We start from the raw sequence: 13,942 nt of genomic DNA on the forward strand, positions 1-13,942 counted from the left end.
CCCGGCGCATCACCTTCACCAGGCACAGAAGCCCCTGGTGATGCAGCCCCACCACAGTGGAGCCTGCGCACAGCCTCCCACGTTTGCAGGGAAGAGTTAAACCTTTGAGCTTGGTTTTTACCTTCCCTCGTGGACCAAGCAGCTCCAGGTGCCCTCTTCCAAGTGGCCAAGCGGCTACAAAGCCCTGGGGTTTTGGAGAAAAAAAATAATAATAATAAATAAAATAATAATAATAATAATTATTATTATTATTATTATTATTATTATTATTATTATTATTATTATTATTATTATTATTATTATTATTTAGAAGCGTTTCCCTGCAGGACAGGACTTGTGTCTCAGATTAGGAGGAACCCCACGCAGTCCCCAGCCTCAAAGTGGCATCTCCACAGGCTCCTGTCAATGCTCCAAACTTTGCTCCTGGCTCAGCTGCCACCATGGAGCCGTCAAGGTGCAATGGGAGGTGGATGATGGAGCTGCCTCCGCACACCCTGAGGCCAGAACTGTTGGGGGGGGCAGTGGAAGGAGCGAGCGATGCCCTTGGCACCCAGCACCCCCCCTCCAAACGCAAAAACTCATCCCCTTCCCAAACCTGCACAACCAGTGGGCAGCTGGTCTCCTTCCTGCCTGCACCCGCAGCCGCCTCCTCCTCCTCTGCTCCTGGTCACCCCGCAACCACCCCGGGCTGGGGGACAGCGCTGGCCAGAGAGTCATGGGTTGGTTTGAGTTAGAAGGGACCTCAAAGCCCATCCAGTTCCACCCCTGCCATGGGCAGGGACACCTCCCACTGCATCAGGGGCTCCAAGCCCCATCCAACCTGGCCTTGAACCCCTCCAGGGATGGAGCAGCCACAACTTTCCTGGGTAACCTGGGCCAGGACCTCCCCACCCTCACAGCAAAACATTTCTCCCTAAAATCTCATCTCAATCTCCCCTCTTTCAGCTCAAAACCGTTCCCCTTTTCCTATCCCTGCACTCCCTGATCAAGAGCCCCTCCCCAGCTTTCCTGGAGCCCCTTTCAGTGCTGGAAGCTGCTCTAAGGTCTCCTTGGAGCCCTCACTTCTCCAGGCTGAACAACCCCAACTCTCTCAGCCTGGCCTCGTACAGGAGGTTCTCCAGCCCTCAGATCATCTCCGTGGCCTCCTCTGGCCTCGCTCCAACAGCTCCGTGTCCTTCCTGGTGGTGACCCAGTTTCTCACCCACTCCCAGCTCCTGCTCCCCAGTCTGGCCAGTTCCCTTCTCTCCCTGGTGGTTGGAGGGGGCAGGTCCCTGCGGTGGCACCGTTGTCACCCACCTCACCCCGCTGCAGGTTCAGGGCTGGGAACAGAGACCCCCATGTCTGGGAGCCCCACATACCCCTGCTCTGTGGGGTATTTGGGGTGTCTGGGACCATGACGGGGACACAGGCACCTCCTGCTGCCTCCCTGGGGGAAACTGAGGCACGGGGCAGCGTGGCCAACGTGCCCGAGCTCAGCGCTGCAGCTGAGGAGCAACTTCAGGAAGGAGCACAAAGGATGCTCCCACGAGGTCCCTGTCCCCATCAAACCCTGCAGAGAAGGTCTTGCTGCACCCATGTCACCACCCTAAGAACTTTCCTGCCCTCACGCACGGGCCAGGAGATCCTCGGTGTATGATGGATCCTCCCCCTCAGCCTTCCTCTGCCTGGAAGACCTGGACCAACCATGGTGAAAAGCTTTTTAAAGGGAGGATCGATGACCGTGGCCACCTCTGACCCACGTAGGGTGGATCGGTGGCAGGGGGGGACACGCAGACACCCCATGGCTGCCCCTCCACGGGAGATGATGCTGCAGGATGAGATGGATCCCAGCAGAGTTGCATGTGATGAGCTGCCCGGTCTCAGCTACGGAAAAGGGACATGGAATGACCACCACGTGCCCCACCGAGCCCCAGGCTGCACAAACCCCCTCCCTTCTTTGCAAAAAGCAGGTTTGGGGTTGAGGGTGGGTTCGGAAATTCTCTCCCTGCTTGAGAAAGCAAAGCAGAGCAGAGGGAGGCGCCCCCCCCCCCAACCTCATTGCCCCTGTGTGGGGCTGAAATGAGCTCTGGCAGCACTGTCAGGGACCCAGCAGGGCACGGCATCCGTGACAGCTCCGAGGACACGGCCAGCCCAGTGGCACCGATTCACTGGCAAAGAGCTCCAACCACCAGGACGGGAGCCAGAGGCTGTTTCCGCTGATCGATGCGAGCGGAGAGTGCAGAGATGGGGCCAGAGCCCAGCGAGGGGAGGCAAAGGGGGAGATTTGTAACAGCCCAGCATCTCTGAGCAGCAGTGGAAACGGAGCCTTTTATAGAACCACAGAATAGTTTGGGTTGGAAGGGATTTTAAAGCCCAGTTCCAACCAGGGACACCTCCCACTGGAGATGCTCCAAGCCCCATCCAACCTGGTCTTCAACACCTCCAGGGATGGGGCAGCCACCACTGCTCTGGGCAACCTGGGCCACTGCCTCCCCACCCTCACAGAGAAGCATTCCCACTTGTCCTATCCCCCGCAGGGACACGGAGAGTCCCCCCCTTCCACCCTCCAGGCTCTGAAAAAGCAGCAAAGTGAACCCTTTGAGCACTACAGTGGTTCCCCAGCAGCTGGTGTCACCTTAGAATCACCAGGTTGGAAAAGACCCACTGGATCATTGAGTCCAACCATTCCCATCAATCACTAACCCATGTCCCTCAGCACCTCGTCCACCAGTCCCTTAAACCCTTCCAGGGAAGGTGACTCAACCCCCATCCCTGGGCAGCCTCTGCCAGTGCCCAATGGCCCTTTCCCTGAAAAACTTTTTCCTAATGATCAGCCTAAACCTCCCCTGGTGGAGCTTGAGGCCATTCCCTCTCATCCTGTCCCCTGTCACCTGGGAGAAGAGCCCAGCTCCCTCCTCTCCACAACCTTTCAGGTAGCTGGAGAGAGCAATGAGGTCTCCCCTCGTTCTCCTCCAGGCTAAATAACAGCTTGGTCCCTTTCTGGCATGTCCCAACACACGGGTGACCTCCAGGATGGGGACACACAGGAGGAGAGGAGCCAAGCATCCCAGAGACATCCCAGGAAGTTCATGCCGGAGCTCGGCACACCCAGCACCTCCCAGACCCACGGAGGCGGCTGAGAAGACAGGTCAGCTGTGACTTTTATAGCATCCTCAGTAAGCGCTGCCATCGCCAAGACATCAACCGGCACGTTAAATAAAACACATTGCCAGTGAGGTCATCTAATAGCCTATTATTTTTGTATTTGAACTTTTTACCTTCACCTCTTCCTCCGTGTTGAATCAGCTCCTTTGCTTGGCACTTTAATTCCTGCCCCATTTGTGAGATTGATACGGGCTCTGGGGAGCCTGGCCAGGCGGTTGGAGGACGCCGAGGTGGGCACCGGCGCTCCTGGGCTCTCGCCACAGCTCTGGGATGAAGGCAAGAAGAGCTGGAATCTGCGGTTTGCTCAGAGCCAGGATACGGCCCAGGCATCTCCTCACAGTCCCAGGGATCACGCAGGGGACACAGGCACCTCCTGCTGCCACCCCAAGGGAAACTGAGGCACGGGACAGCGGCCAATGTGCCCAAGCTCAGTCCTGCAGCTGAGGAGCAACCACAGGTCTGGCCCTGAGGTCAGGGAGGAGGAGTGTGGAGGGAAGGCCTGCAGAGCTGCTTGGTGAGGAAATAACAGTAGCTGGAAGCTGAGAGGATGCTCCAGAGGAACATGCCTGCAGCCTCCTCGCCTCCAGGCTGGCTCCAGGATCGTTCCCACCCAGTCCGGCTGCAGGCAGAGCAGAGCCAGAGTCAGGAGCATGTGTCTAACCAACACTCTTTTATTAAAAACAAAACAAAACAAAAAAGTACAAAAGGTTACAGGTTACAAGAGTTCTGTACAACCCAAACCCTCTTACAACCACAAGCTCTGGCTTTACAGTGTGTCGGCGCCCAGGGGTGGAGGCGAGGGCAGCCCCAGTCTTGCTCTCACCCACAGCACCAGCAGGGAGGGAAGGGGTCTCGCTGCCCCACTGATCCCAGGAGAGAGGCAACCCCACACCCCACTCCAAACGCCTCATTTTAGGGGGTCTCGGCTGCTCCGTGGGAGAAGGAAAGGGAAATAGTCGAGATCCCCTGGCCCAGCAGGACCCGTGCTGGGAGGAATGAAGCCTGCAGCCTCGCTCTGCCTTCCCCAAACCAGGCCGTGGGAACAAACCAAGCCACCCGCTCCCCAAGCAGGACACCAAGTCTGTGTTAGCAATGTGCCAGCTTTTCTAGGGAAGGCAGTTCTGTGGGAGAAGGCCGGGAGGCTGGGAATGTCTGCTGGGTAGCAAGGAAACCTCCAGCAGGAGCTGCTTTTGGAATCCGATGTGGCTGCACGGTGGACCCAGCGGGCGGCTCCAGCTCCGCTCCATCACTGCAGCCAGGGATAAACAAGGGAAAGAAGCAGTGAAACCAAACCTTCCTTCCCTGCTTAGGAAGCACTGGATGTTCTCTCCATCTCTCCCACAGCCTGGGAGGAACAGCATCATTCCCTGCAGGCAATGGGAGAGGGGGACAAGATAAGGTGTCCCAAGGCTGCTTCACGTGGAAGCGCCACAGCCGGCGGGAAGGGGCTGCGTTGTTCGGCAAAGGTTGTGAGGTGCCCTTGAGAGCACGGGGAGCTGCACGGCCACAGGGGTGGGGTAGGGATCAGGCTGGGAGGTCACATCCTTGCCTCTGTGGACAGCAGTGGGATAGGGGCAGAGCCTGCTGGGGCTCGTGGATGTACCAGCACCCTCCACAGCCCATGGAGAGGGGCTCGAGCAGGACAGTCCTGCCTACGGCACACGGCTCAGCCCACCGCCACGCTGGCCACAGAATCAGGATGTGCCAGGGGACACGGGGCACATCCCCCAGCACCAAGCCCACTGCCACCAGCGGGGGTACAAGCCAGATCCAGCTCAAACAGAAACCAGCAGCTCCCCTGCCCTGCTGCCACCCCACGCAGGGACGCAGAGCTGGGAGCATCCCAGCCACGGCTGGGAAGCGATGTCTGGCCCCCCCTGGCTCCAATATCCAGCTGTAACAGAGCTGGGCTGCCCCCGGACCTCAGCTAAAGGACCTCATCTACCAGGGATCATTTCAACCAGCTCCATTTTCCCCTGACAGCAATGGAACCTGGGTGGAGAGAGACCACTGCCCGGCTGCCACAAGCACAGTTCTCGACAGTTGCTTTTGTCCAGGGTCCATACAGACAATAACTGGGTGTTTTGCTCTTTGTAAAACACCCAACATTTAAACTAGTTTAAGAGTAATTTTCACTTATTGCTTTTGGCTGCATCAAGTCCCTGCTCTGAGGGACAGACTGGTGGGAAGTCCTGCACGCTAAGAGGGGACGCTCTTCAGTGCAATCTTAGCTGCACTCAGGTCCCCCAAAAACTCTTGATCCCTACATGAGAGCTTGCTGGAGACATGCTGGAAGCTCAGGGTCAGAACAGCTAGTCCTAACCCACAAAGACATGACGGCTGCTCTTACTACTGTCCTCCCTGGGCAGGCTGCAAGCTGCTGCTTGGCTCTGGGAGCCCATTTCATCCCAGCATCGCTGTCCCTTACCTCACTACACACACAGCTCCCTGAGGTCTGGACGAGGTCTGACACTTGTGGCTTCTCCCTTTTCCAGCCATTGCAGAGCCAGGATGCCAAACCTCAATGGAGAGATCACCTGGTAGCTCCCCCGACCCCTTCCCATCCCTCTGCGACCTGCTGCTCCCACCAGGCGCTCTCAGAGGCAGCCTCCCTCTCTTGCAGCTCTGGCTTTCTCCTCCGCAGCGGGACCACACTAGGATCTCCTCCCAGATGGCTCTGTCCTTGGCTTTCACCACCCTTGCTTGCCGTTCACACACCAGCTACACAATCCACTCACTCTACAGCTTCCTGCCCAACTTCTTTTCATTTCCCTCCTCTCCAAATGCTGAAGGAATCCACCAGCTTTGGAGTACAGAGGCAATTTAAGTTACATTTGAAAACAAAAAGAACAAGATCTACTTTTAACTGAACCAGAAAGATCCTTCTGCACGTATCCAACCTACCTCTAAAAGCTTCTCCTAGGAACCAAGAAGTTCTCTCTGGTTGTGCTATTCAAAACCACCTTGCCATGCCCTCGAGGCAATTGTTGTACCGCAGAGTACCCCTCAGGTGAAGTAAAGAGGATCTGAGAGCCACTACCTGGACACAGGGACCTGCAAGCGGTGAGCCGGTGCCGTTCAGCCACGCCACCAGCAGTCCTGAAGTCCCATAGGTACCTGCGAGTGCACGGGGAGTCTGGGGTAGCATGCTGCTGCGTACGGGTGGACAGTGTTACTCTGAGCATTTATTGCACTGCTTCAAAGAGGTGGAGGAGGAACGGGAGAGAGAGAAAGCGCAAGTCATCGTTTCACTTTAGCATCTTCTTTGATCTTCCAGACCATCAGCTCCATGCAAGCTCTGGCATCCTCGCTGGAGTCGTGCCCTTCCACTGGGAACAGAAGGACAAGGACAGCAGTTACTACCAGGGTTGCGTGCACACCGACACAAAGCACAGAGAGGCCTCCCCAGATAAGCTCCTGCCCGATTCTGTTGGCCCAGCTGGTCATGCCCTCTGCCACAGCAACCACAGCTCCATCTATGACCACCGTGAACCAGTGATGCATTTAAAGTAGAGGAATTTCATAGATTCATGGAATGGTTTGGGTTGGAAGGGACCTCAAAGCCCATCCAGCTCCACCCCACTGCCATGGGCAGGCACACCTCCCACTGCATCAGGGGCTCCAAGCCCCATCCAACCTGGCCTTGAACCCCTCCAGGGATGGGGCAGCCACCACTGCTCTGGGCAACCTGGGCCAGGGCCTCCCTACCCTCACAGCAAAACATTTCTTCCTAAGATCCCATCTCAATCTCCCCTCTTTCAGCTGAAAACCGTTCCCCCTTGTCCTGTCCCTGCACTCCCTGACAGAGACCCCTCTCCCCAGCTTTCCTGTAGACAATTCCATGAATTCAGACTTAAGTTCAGCAAAACCAAAATTCCACTAAACACATTTTTGCTGTTCAGCCTGACACCGTTCCCTTGTTTTAATTAAGGGGTGAACTCCTGCTGGTCTGTAGGACCTCAGGCTATGGAGTAGCTGGCCCGAGAGGCCTCAGTTTCCCCAGCCGTGTTTTCAACATACTCAAGGAAGGCAGAAAGGAACTCATGATGCTTGGAAGGTCAGTCTCAGTTTGCCAGAGCGAGAAATGAGGGCATGACACGGCCTTGACAGAGCTACCTCTGGCCTCGCTGCACCATCTCAGGTCCCCACTTAGCACAGAGAGGCATGAAGCAAGTGCTGTGGCCCTCAGAACAGGGTTAAACTGAAACTGTGGCTGGGTTTGCTGGCTCACTCACAGCTACTGCCAAATGCTACGTGGGGAAAGAAAGACTAGGAGCAAGAGGATGGGGCTTGGGGAGAGCAGAGGAAGGCAGGGTCAGGGAGCCCAAATCCAGGTGGGACAGGACACAAAACCCTCACTCTCAGCTCTTCCTTGGTCTCACCATTGTCCTGGATGATGCGCTTGAGGTAGTCAGCCATCAGCGTCCGGAGAGCCCGCTTGTAAGGCAATCCCAGCCGGTGGGGAAAGACGATTGCAGTATCCACCACTGTGCCATGGATAAGCTGGATGAAGAGAGCAGGATAGAAAGATGCTTATTATCCCCATTCCACAGGAATAGACACTCCTTAGGATTAACCATGCTAAAGCAATCTTCGGGTCAGCCTCTTGGGTTCTGTGTCATGTGTTGCTAAGTTCCAGCCCAACCAGTCTTGCGAGAAAGAGGCTCTGAATCAAAGATGACACCCCCTTCAAGAGCACGTGCACATGGGCTTCCCAACACTCTGTCAGCCAACAAACCTGTCCCCAAGGCCCCACCTGACTGCGCATCCAAAGGAGGAGAAAAGCCAGGGCTGATTCAGTTTGTGTTACTCAAACAACAGGATGGGTCAATCTTGAACATCCTGGCCTGGAGAAGCTGGGATTCCTCTCACAATGAAATACTGAGCCTTTCAGCTGCTTCTCAGGATGCAGACAGAGGTGGGAGGGATGCGCAAGTCAAGACTGTACCTAACCCACTGCGTATGACACTGCTTTGACAGAAAAGGCCTGACCCTCAAGGTGCAAACCAGCTCGAAAACCTCCAGCCTGTCAGCAATGAGTCAACAGGAAGTTTTTAACCAGCACTGTTTAACAAGAATGAAATGGAACAAAGAGATCTTGGACTTCTGGGCATAAGGAACTTCATGGCCCCATATCCAGGTCAAAGTGCCTGAGCACAGAGGAGAGGCAAGAGGTTTGCTGTCCTCTGTGGTCATGCTGGAGGAAGTGAGGATGCTGAGCAGGTCAACACACTGCCTGCCCTGCACAAAGAAAAACCAAAAGCCATCTCTGACAGGGCCTATAAGCAGAGGGTAACCTGGCTCTCTTTAAACAGCAATTTTTCACTCTCAGGCTAAGACGAGATTAACTCCGTTAGCCAAGAATATGGCCAACAAGTTTAACGGGGTCAAGTTGCGCTAAGGCAGGTTCAATTAGACATCAGGAAAAACTTCTTCACCGAAACGGTTCGCAGGCACTGGGAAGGCTGCCCAGGGAGGTAGTGGAGTCTCCATTCCTGGAGGGGTTTATAAGACAGGGAGAAGAGGTGCTCAAGGATATGGTTTAGTAGTGGATGGGTATGGCTGGGCTCGATCTCAAAGGTCTTTTCCAACCAAGTGATTCTGTGATTCTAACATGTGTTCAGCGAGAGCTAAAGGAACGTGGATGAAGTTAGCCCCACATCCTGAGCACGGGAATAAAATACAGGGTCTAAGAGATAAGCCCATAGGCCTGACCAAAAGACACCTCCGAATCTCAACACAGGATGACTCAGACAGGACCCTGATAATCCAGGCTCCTTGGCTGCGACTCTTCTCAGGCACCAGCTAACGTTGCGTGACAATCTGTACCTTCAGCATTAATAGTTTCATAGCGCGGCTCCGTAACTGCCTGCGCACAGCTGCGGTTTAACAGAAACAACCTGCTACTCTCTTCCGACTGTAAAACTGCCAACGTTATGGATAATCTCTCCCAGACTGCAGTCAAGTTTGGCACCCACCCAGGCACAATGATAATTACTTATGTAGATCAGGAAGAGTGAGGAAACAGGATAATATAGCTTTAAATAAAAATGGAAATGCTATCACCGTTTGGAGTTCGCCGGGGCCATTAGCGAGATGTCAACTTTACTGCCACAGCCTTCAGACATTACGACTTGACACGCCGCTGCCTGTCACACTCTGCTATATGGCTCTCGGGTTCGTTCTCTTGGCAGCGGCTGCGATCCTGAGAGAAAATCCTGCCTCTAAGAGGCCAACACAGTCACCTTGCGCTGATAAAACCATAAATAATGTTTTTATGATGATGATGAACTCTCTGAGAAGCCGGGATAAAGAGTGCCATGGAGAGGTAAAGCGCTTTGCAGGCATTAAAACCTCCTGCTTCCAAACCACCATCAGGAGTTGGCAGCCCCAGCTTCTTCATCAAAGAAGCTGATGATAAAGAATGGCTGGAGGAAGTTCTGGCTAGAGATTCAACTCCTGCCTGCCACTCGCTTTCATGGTGACCCTGGACAAGCCCCCCAGGGATGTCTGTTCAAAGCACAAGGGGGGAGGACAGCCCTCCTTCGCAGGACAGCAGTCACGGCAGAGATGCGCAGGCCAGACAGGTGAGGGGCAGGAACCGAGAGAGATGAAAGGTCAAAGTAGCACGAGGAATCACAGCAAACCAGGCTGAGAACCTTGCTCAGAGGAAACAGATATTGAATCATGGAATGATTTGGGTTAGAAGGGAGATCATCCAGATCAACCCCCTTCCACGGGCAAGGACAATTCCCAGCGGATCTGGTTGCTCGAAGACCCATCCAACCTGGACTTGAACACCTCCAGGGATGGGCCAGGGTGTCCCTACCCTCACCATGAAGAATTTCTTCCCAATGTCTAATCTAAATCTTGCCCCTTCCAATTTAAAGCCATTCCCTTTTGTCCTATCACTCCAGGCCCTTGGCAAAAGCCCCTCCCCAGGTCTCCTGGAGACCCTCTCAGGACTGGAAGCTGCTCCGAGGTCACCCTGCAGCCTTCTCCCCTCCAGGCTGAACAAGACCAACTTTCTTGGCCTGTCCTCCTAGCAGAGGTGTTCCAGCCCTCAGATCATCTTTGTGGCCTCCTCTGGACCCATTCCAACAGTTCCATATCCTTCTTATACTGGATCTTAGCACTAGAAGAGGAAACCATGAGAATTATATCCTGTGCAAAAACAACAGAGGCATGTCCTGTTTCTAAAACACACTGTGGACATCCAGAGGGCACAGGGGACCCCAGAGCCTCTCCTGTTCTCCCCCTGACCCTGGCTGAGCAGATCTACAAGCCAGTCAAAGGATGCTGACACCAACAGAGGATCTCTTGACTCTGTAGCAAGGGTGACAGGCAAATGATTTGAGATCAGTCCTTCCAACCAGCCCTGCTCTGCTCGCCCTCCCCAGTCACCTCTGTCACTCTAGCAGTCACAGAAAGCTGGGGCGACACCACACACAGTCCACACACCCTCACTCTTCCACCACAGACAGCTTCCCACTGGCTCATAGGCAAGCCAGATGAACTGTGCCCTCCTGGTTCTGGGAAACGCTCCCTAACTTTAAAGGAGACACCTACCACACAGCAGGGTGGGAAAGAACCAGAGAGAGATGGAAACGCGAGACTTACCTTTAGTGCAAATAAGTCACTTTCCAAGCTGTGCCCTATCAATATGGTATCTGCACTGAACATGTTCAGTAGGACGGCTTGGACATCCCGCAGGGTGATACTAGTGTTCTTCAGGTCTTCTTCTGTCACACCTGAGAATCTGTGGAGCGAGAGCAGAAAGGAGGGCTTCCTCAGCTAAGGGAACACCTCAAGATCCAAAGTGCCCCAGCCTTTAGGAAGTGGTGGTCAGAGGTAACAAGTACTCCCAGCCATTCCCCGTAAGTTCTTGATTCTGAGCACAGTCTCAAGAAGACTGTCCTTACCTGGTGTTGTAGTCCACCACCTTGGATTCTGGTTTGACAAAGGTGTCGTATACCACTTTCAGGTCAGAGTTGATCACAGTTACTCTTGTCAGCTCCAGTCCTTGCTTCGTGTAGCACTGCAAGCAACGGAGCAGGCATGAAGACAAGAGCACGCCAACCACAGCATGGCGTCAACAGAGCCAGGCACTGACACGCTCCACTCAAAACGTGGAACACTTAGCACAGCACGGCCAGCCAGCAAACACTGCTCAACGTCAGAGAGCTGGCTACAGCTTTTCAAGGGTGCAGGTAATCCTCAAAACAAAGCACACATTGCCACAACTAATTAATAAGAGCTAATTTCATAGAATCATGGAATGGTTTAGGTTGGAAGGGACTTCAAAGCCCATTGAGTTCCAACCCCTGCCATGGACAGGGACACCTCCCACTGGATCAGGGGCTCCAAGCCCCATCCAACCCGGCCTTGAACCCTCCAGGGATGGGGCAGCCATCACTGCTCTGGGCAACCTGCGCCAGGGCCTCCTCACCCCCACAGAGAAGAATTTCTTCACAAGATCTCACCTCAATCTCCCCTTTCTCACCTGAAAACATTCCCCTTTGTCCCACCCCTGCACTCCCTGAAAAAGAGCAATTAAATGTACAAGACCAATATAATTTAGAGTCTACAGCAGAAAGGAAAGAAGATGGTAGGGAAATAGAACTTTCCTTCAGCCACTTGTCTCACACCCTCAAAAAGCTCAGTGTTGCTCGCTCACTGACCCACCATCTCACAGTCCAACGCGTAGATTCCAGGGTAGCCATCAGTTGTAGGCAACTTCTCAAAAGTCTTCACAAAGCCATCAAGGCTCTCCTTCCGTCCATCGTGGACATGTTGCTTAAAGGAAAAAACAAAGTGACAACTGTGGATGGCAGGATCACAAATCCAAAATGGTCACATCAACAGAAATTCCCACTTAAATAAAAAATATTTCTTTTAATCATTTCTAAAGTTTAACGAGGAACAGGTTTTGCTGACCAGACAGTCCGAGAAGCTCAGTGCAAGAGTAAAAATAGCCATGTGCAACTCCAATCCCAAAACCAGATCAGGGCTAGCGGTGTCATATCGACAGCTGACAGAGCAGCAATGCCCCATTCAGCTAGTGACCAGCAGCTTTCAACTTTTGATTCGGTGTAGAATTACCCAGATAGGATCACACTGAGGTGTGACACTGATCTAACTCCAGCTGCTAGTTGCAGGTTTGGCTTGTGGCTGAGACATGGACTCTAATCCCAGACGCCCCTGTTGGAGCATTAGCATCAGGCATATCATAACATGAGAAACAGGAGTAACAAAGGACCAGAAAATGTCAATGTGTGCATACAAATAAAAGCCACTGTGTTCCAAAACCAGACAGTTTGCAGACAGGCAGGAGTTACTGCCTACCTGCATTTAATGGAGAGTGCTTCCAACCACTCTTCATTAACCCCCACCTAAAGCTCCAGGGTCAACAAAATCCAGCAGAGAAGAGCTCCCCGAGCGAGCAGGAAAACTCAGGGTGATTTCACAAGTGGCTTAAGGCAATACAAGACTAAGCCGCTGTTGCAACAGGCATTCCTGCTCTCCTCTCCTCCGCAGCCACAGACCTCACCAAACTCAGCCTGAAAGCCTCCCTCGCATGGGGAGTTCAAAACAGGATGGTTGCACTGACCTAGTTACCTGCACCGCTGGGGAGGCAGGAACACGTAACCGAGGGTAAGGCAGAAGCTGCAATCGCCCTGCTGCCCACTAACATGGTATCAGGTCAAATTAAACCCTGCTCCACCCCCAAAAGTGACACTCTCTCCCTTATTCCCCAGTGGGGCGTTTCACCTATCCCTAAATCTGTGCTTGTACACAGCCTCCTTCATCATGCTGCTCACAGATCCCACCCTGCAAGGAATCGGGCTGTGCTTGCTCATCTCAGGATAGAAAGACTAGAGAGGTGAAGAACGAGGCACTTGGAAAGCTGGAACCTGTAGCAGAGGGATAAGCAAAGCAAGGATTTGTGTATTTTCCTGCACAGGTAGGGCAGGAGCAGCCAGAGCACAAAGAACTGCATTGTTTGATGTTAACAAGGCAGCAGGGCCAATACCAAGTCCGATCTCTCCCTGTATCCAAAGCGAGCACCGCTCAAAGCCTGCACGGTTCGTTGCCTCCCAGGAGCAAGAGGTCACACTTGTCCATTCTGCATCTATGCCCATAAACGTGATTGTTTTGCTGAAGAAATGGGTAAAGTAGATTACCAGACCAACACACAGGAAACACTTCTCTCCCTTGCAGCTTAATCCCTTCCCTCCCTCTGTAATGCACCGTAACCAGGCGGCTAAGGAAAGATAAAAACAAAACCTGAGGTGTTTTTCTACATTAGTTGATGCGCTGCAACTGTCCAGTTCTTCCTTGCTGAGGGGAAGGCAGAAAAGTTGTTTCTGATTTACAGACCAGCGAAAGAAGCAGACTTTGCTACTACAAAGAGCAGCCGCTCCAGATTCCTCTGCTCCCAGGGTGTGAACATAGCTCCATCCTGCCATCTCCTGCCACACCAGCCAACTGCAGCCTCACCCAGAAAGGTGAGAGGAAGGAAAAGACACTGGCTTTTCTAACCAGCTACATGTCTGGTTACTTAGAATAGTTTCTTATTACAAATATTTGCTCTTTTCAACACCCTCCTTCAAAGTTCAAAGATACTGTGCTTTCCAGTAGCCCAAACATCCCTGTATCACAATGTGTGCTCTCATCCTGAGCAGGCTGTGGGCTCCAACCTTAGATCTGCTAAAGGACACTTCAAAACTCACCCACTGGGATGAGGAAACCAAGGAAGCCAGAACACAGTGGTCTGTAGCACCACAACAACTAGGAG

General features: G+C 53.3%; 1 protein-coding gene across 3 annotated transcripts in view; it reads right to left on the reverse strand.

Annotated features, from left to right (window-relative positions):
* Window positions 1-3,793: 3,793 nt before the first annotated feature.
* REXO1 (RNA exonuclease 1 homolog) overlaps window positions 3,794-13,942 on the reverse strand; it is a 45,628-nt gene continuing 35,479 nt past the window's right edge. For 2 of the 3 annotated variants that reach the window (XM_069877986.1, XM_069877987.1), the window contains exons 12-16: window positions 11,830-11,940; window positions 11,067-11,182; window positions 10,765-10,903; window positions 7,527-7,647; window positions 3,794-6,473 (exon numbers count right to left, since the gene is read on the reverse strand). In XM_069877986.1, the coding sequence (XP_069734087.1) occupies window positions 6,385-6,473; window positions 7,527-7,647; window positions 10,765-10,903; window positions 11,067-11,182; window positions 11,830-11,940 (576 nt within the window). In that variant the 3' untranslated portion in view covers window positions 3,794-6,384. The remainder of the gene's footprint in view (window positions 6,474-7,526; window positions 7,648-10,764; window positions 10,904-11,066; window positions 11,183-11,829; window positions 11,941-13,942) is intronic. The other variant, XR_011339215.1, reaches the window with a different exon arrangement.

Source organism: Phaenicophaeus curvirostris, chromosome 28 (genome assembly GCF_032191515.1).
Source record: "Phaenicophaeus curvirostris isolate KB17595 chromosome 28, BPBGC_Pcur_1.0, whole genome shotgun sequence".
In the NCBI taxonomy this organism is placed as follows: Eukaryota; Metazoa; Chordata; class Aves; order Cuculiformes; family Cuculidae; genus Phaenicophaeus; species Phaenicophaeus curvirostris.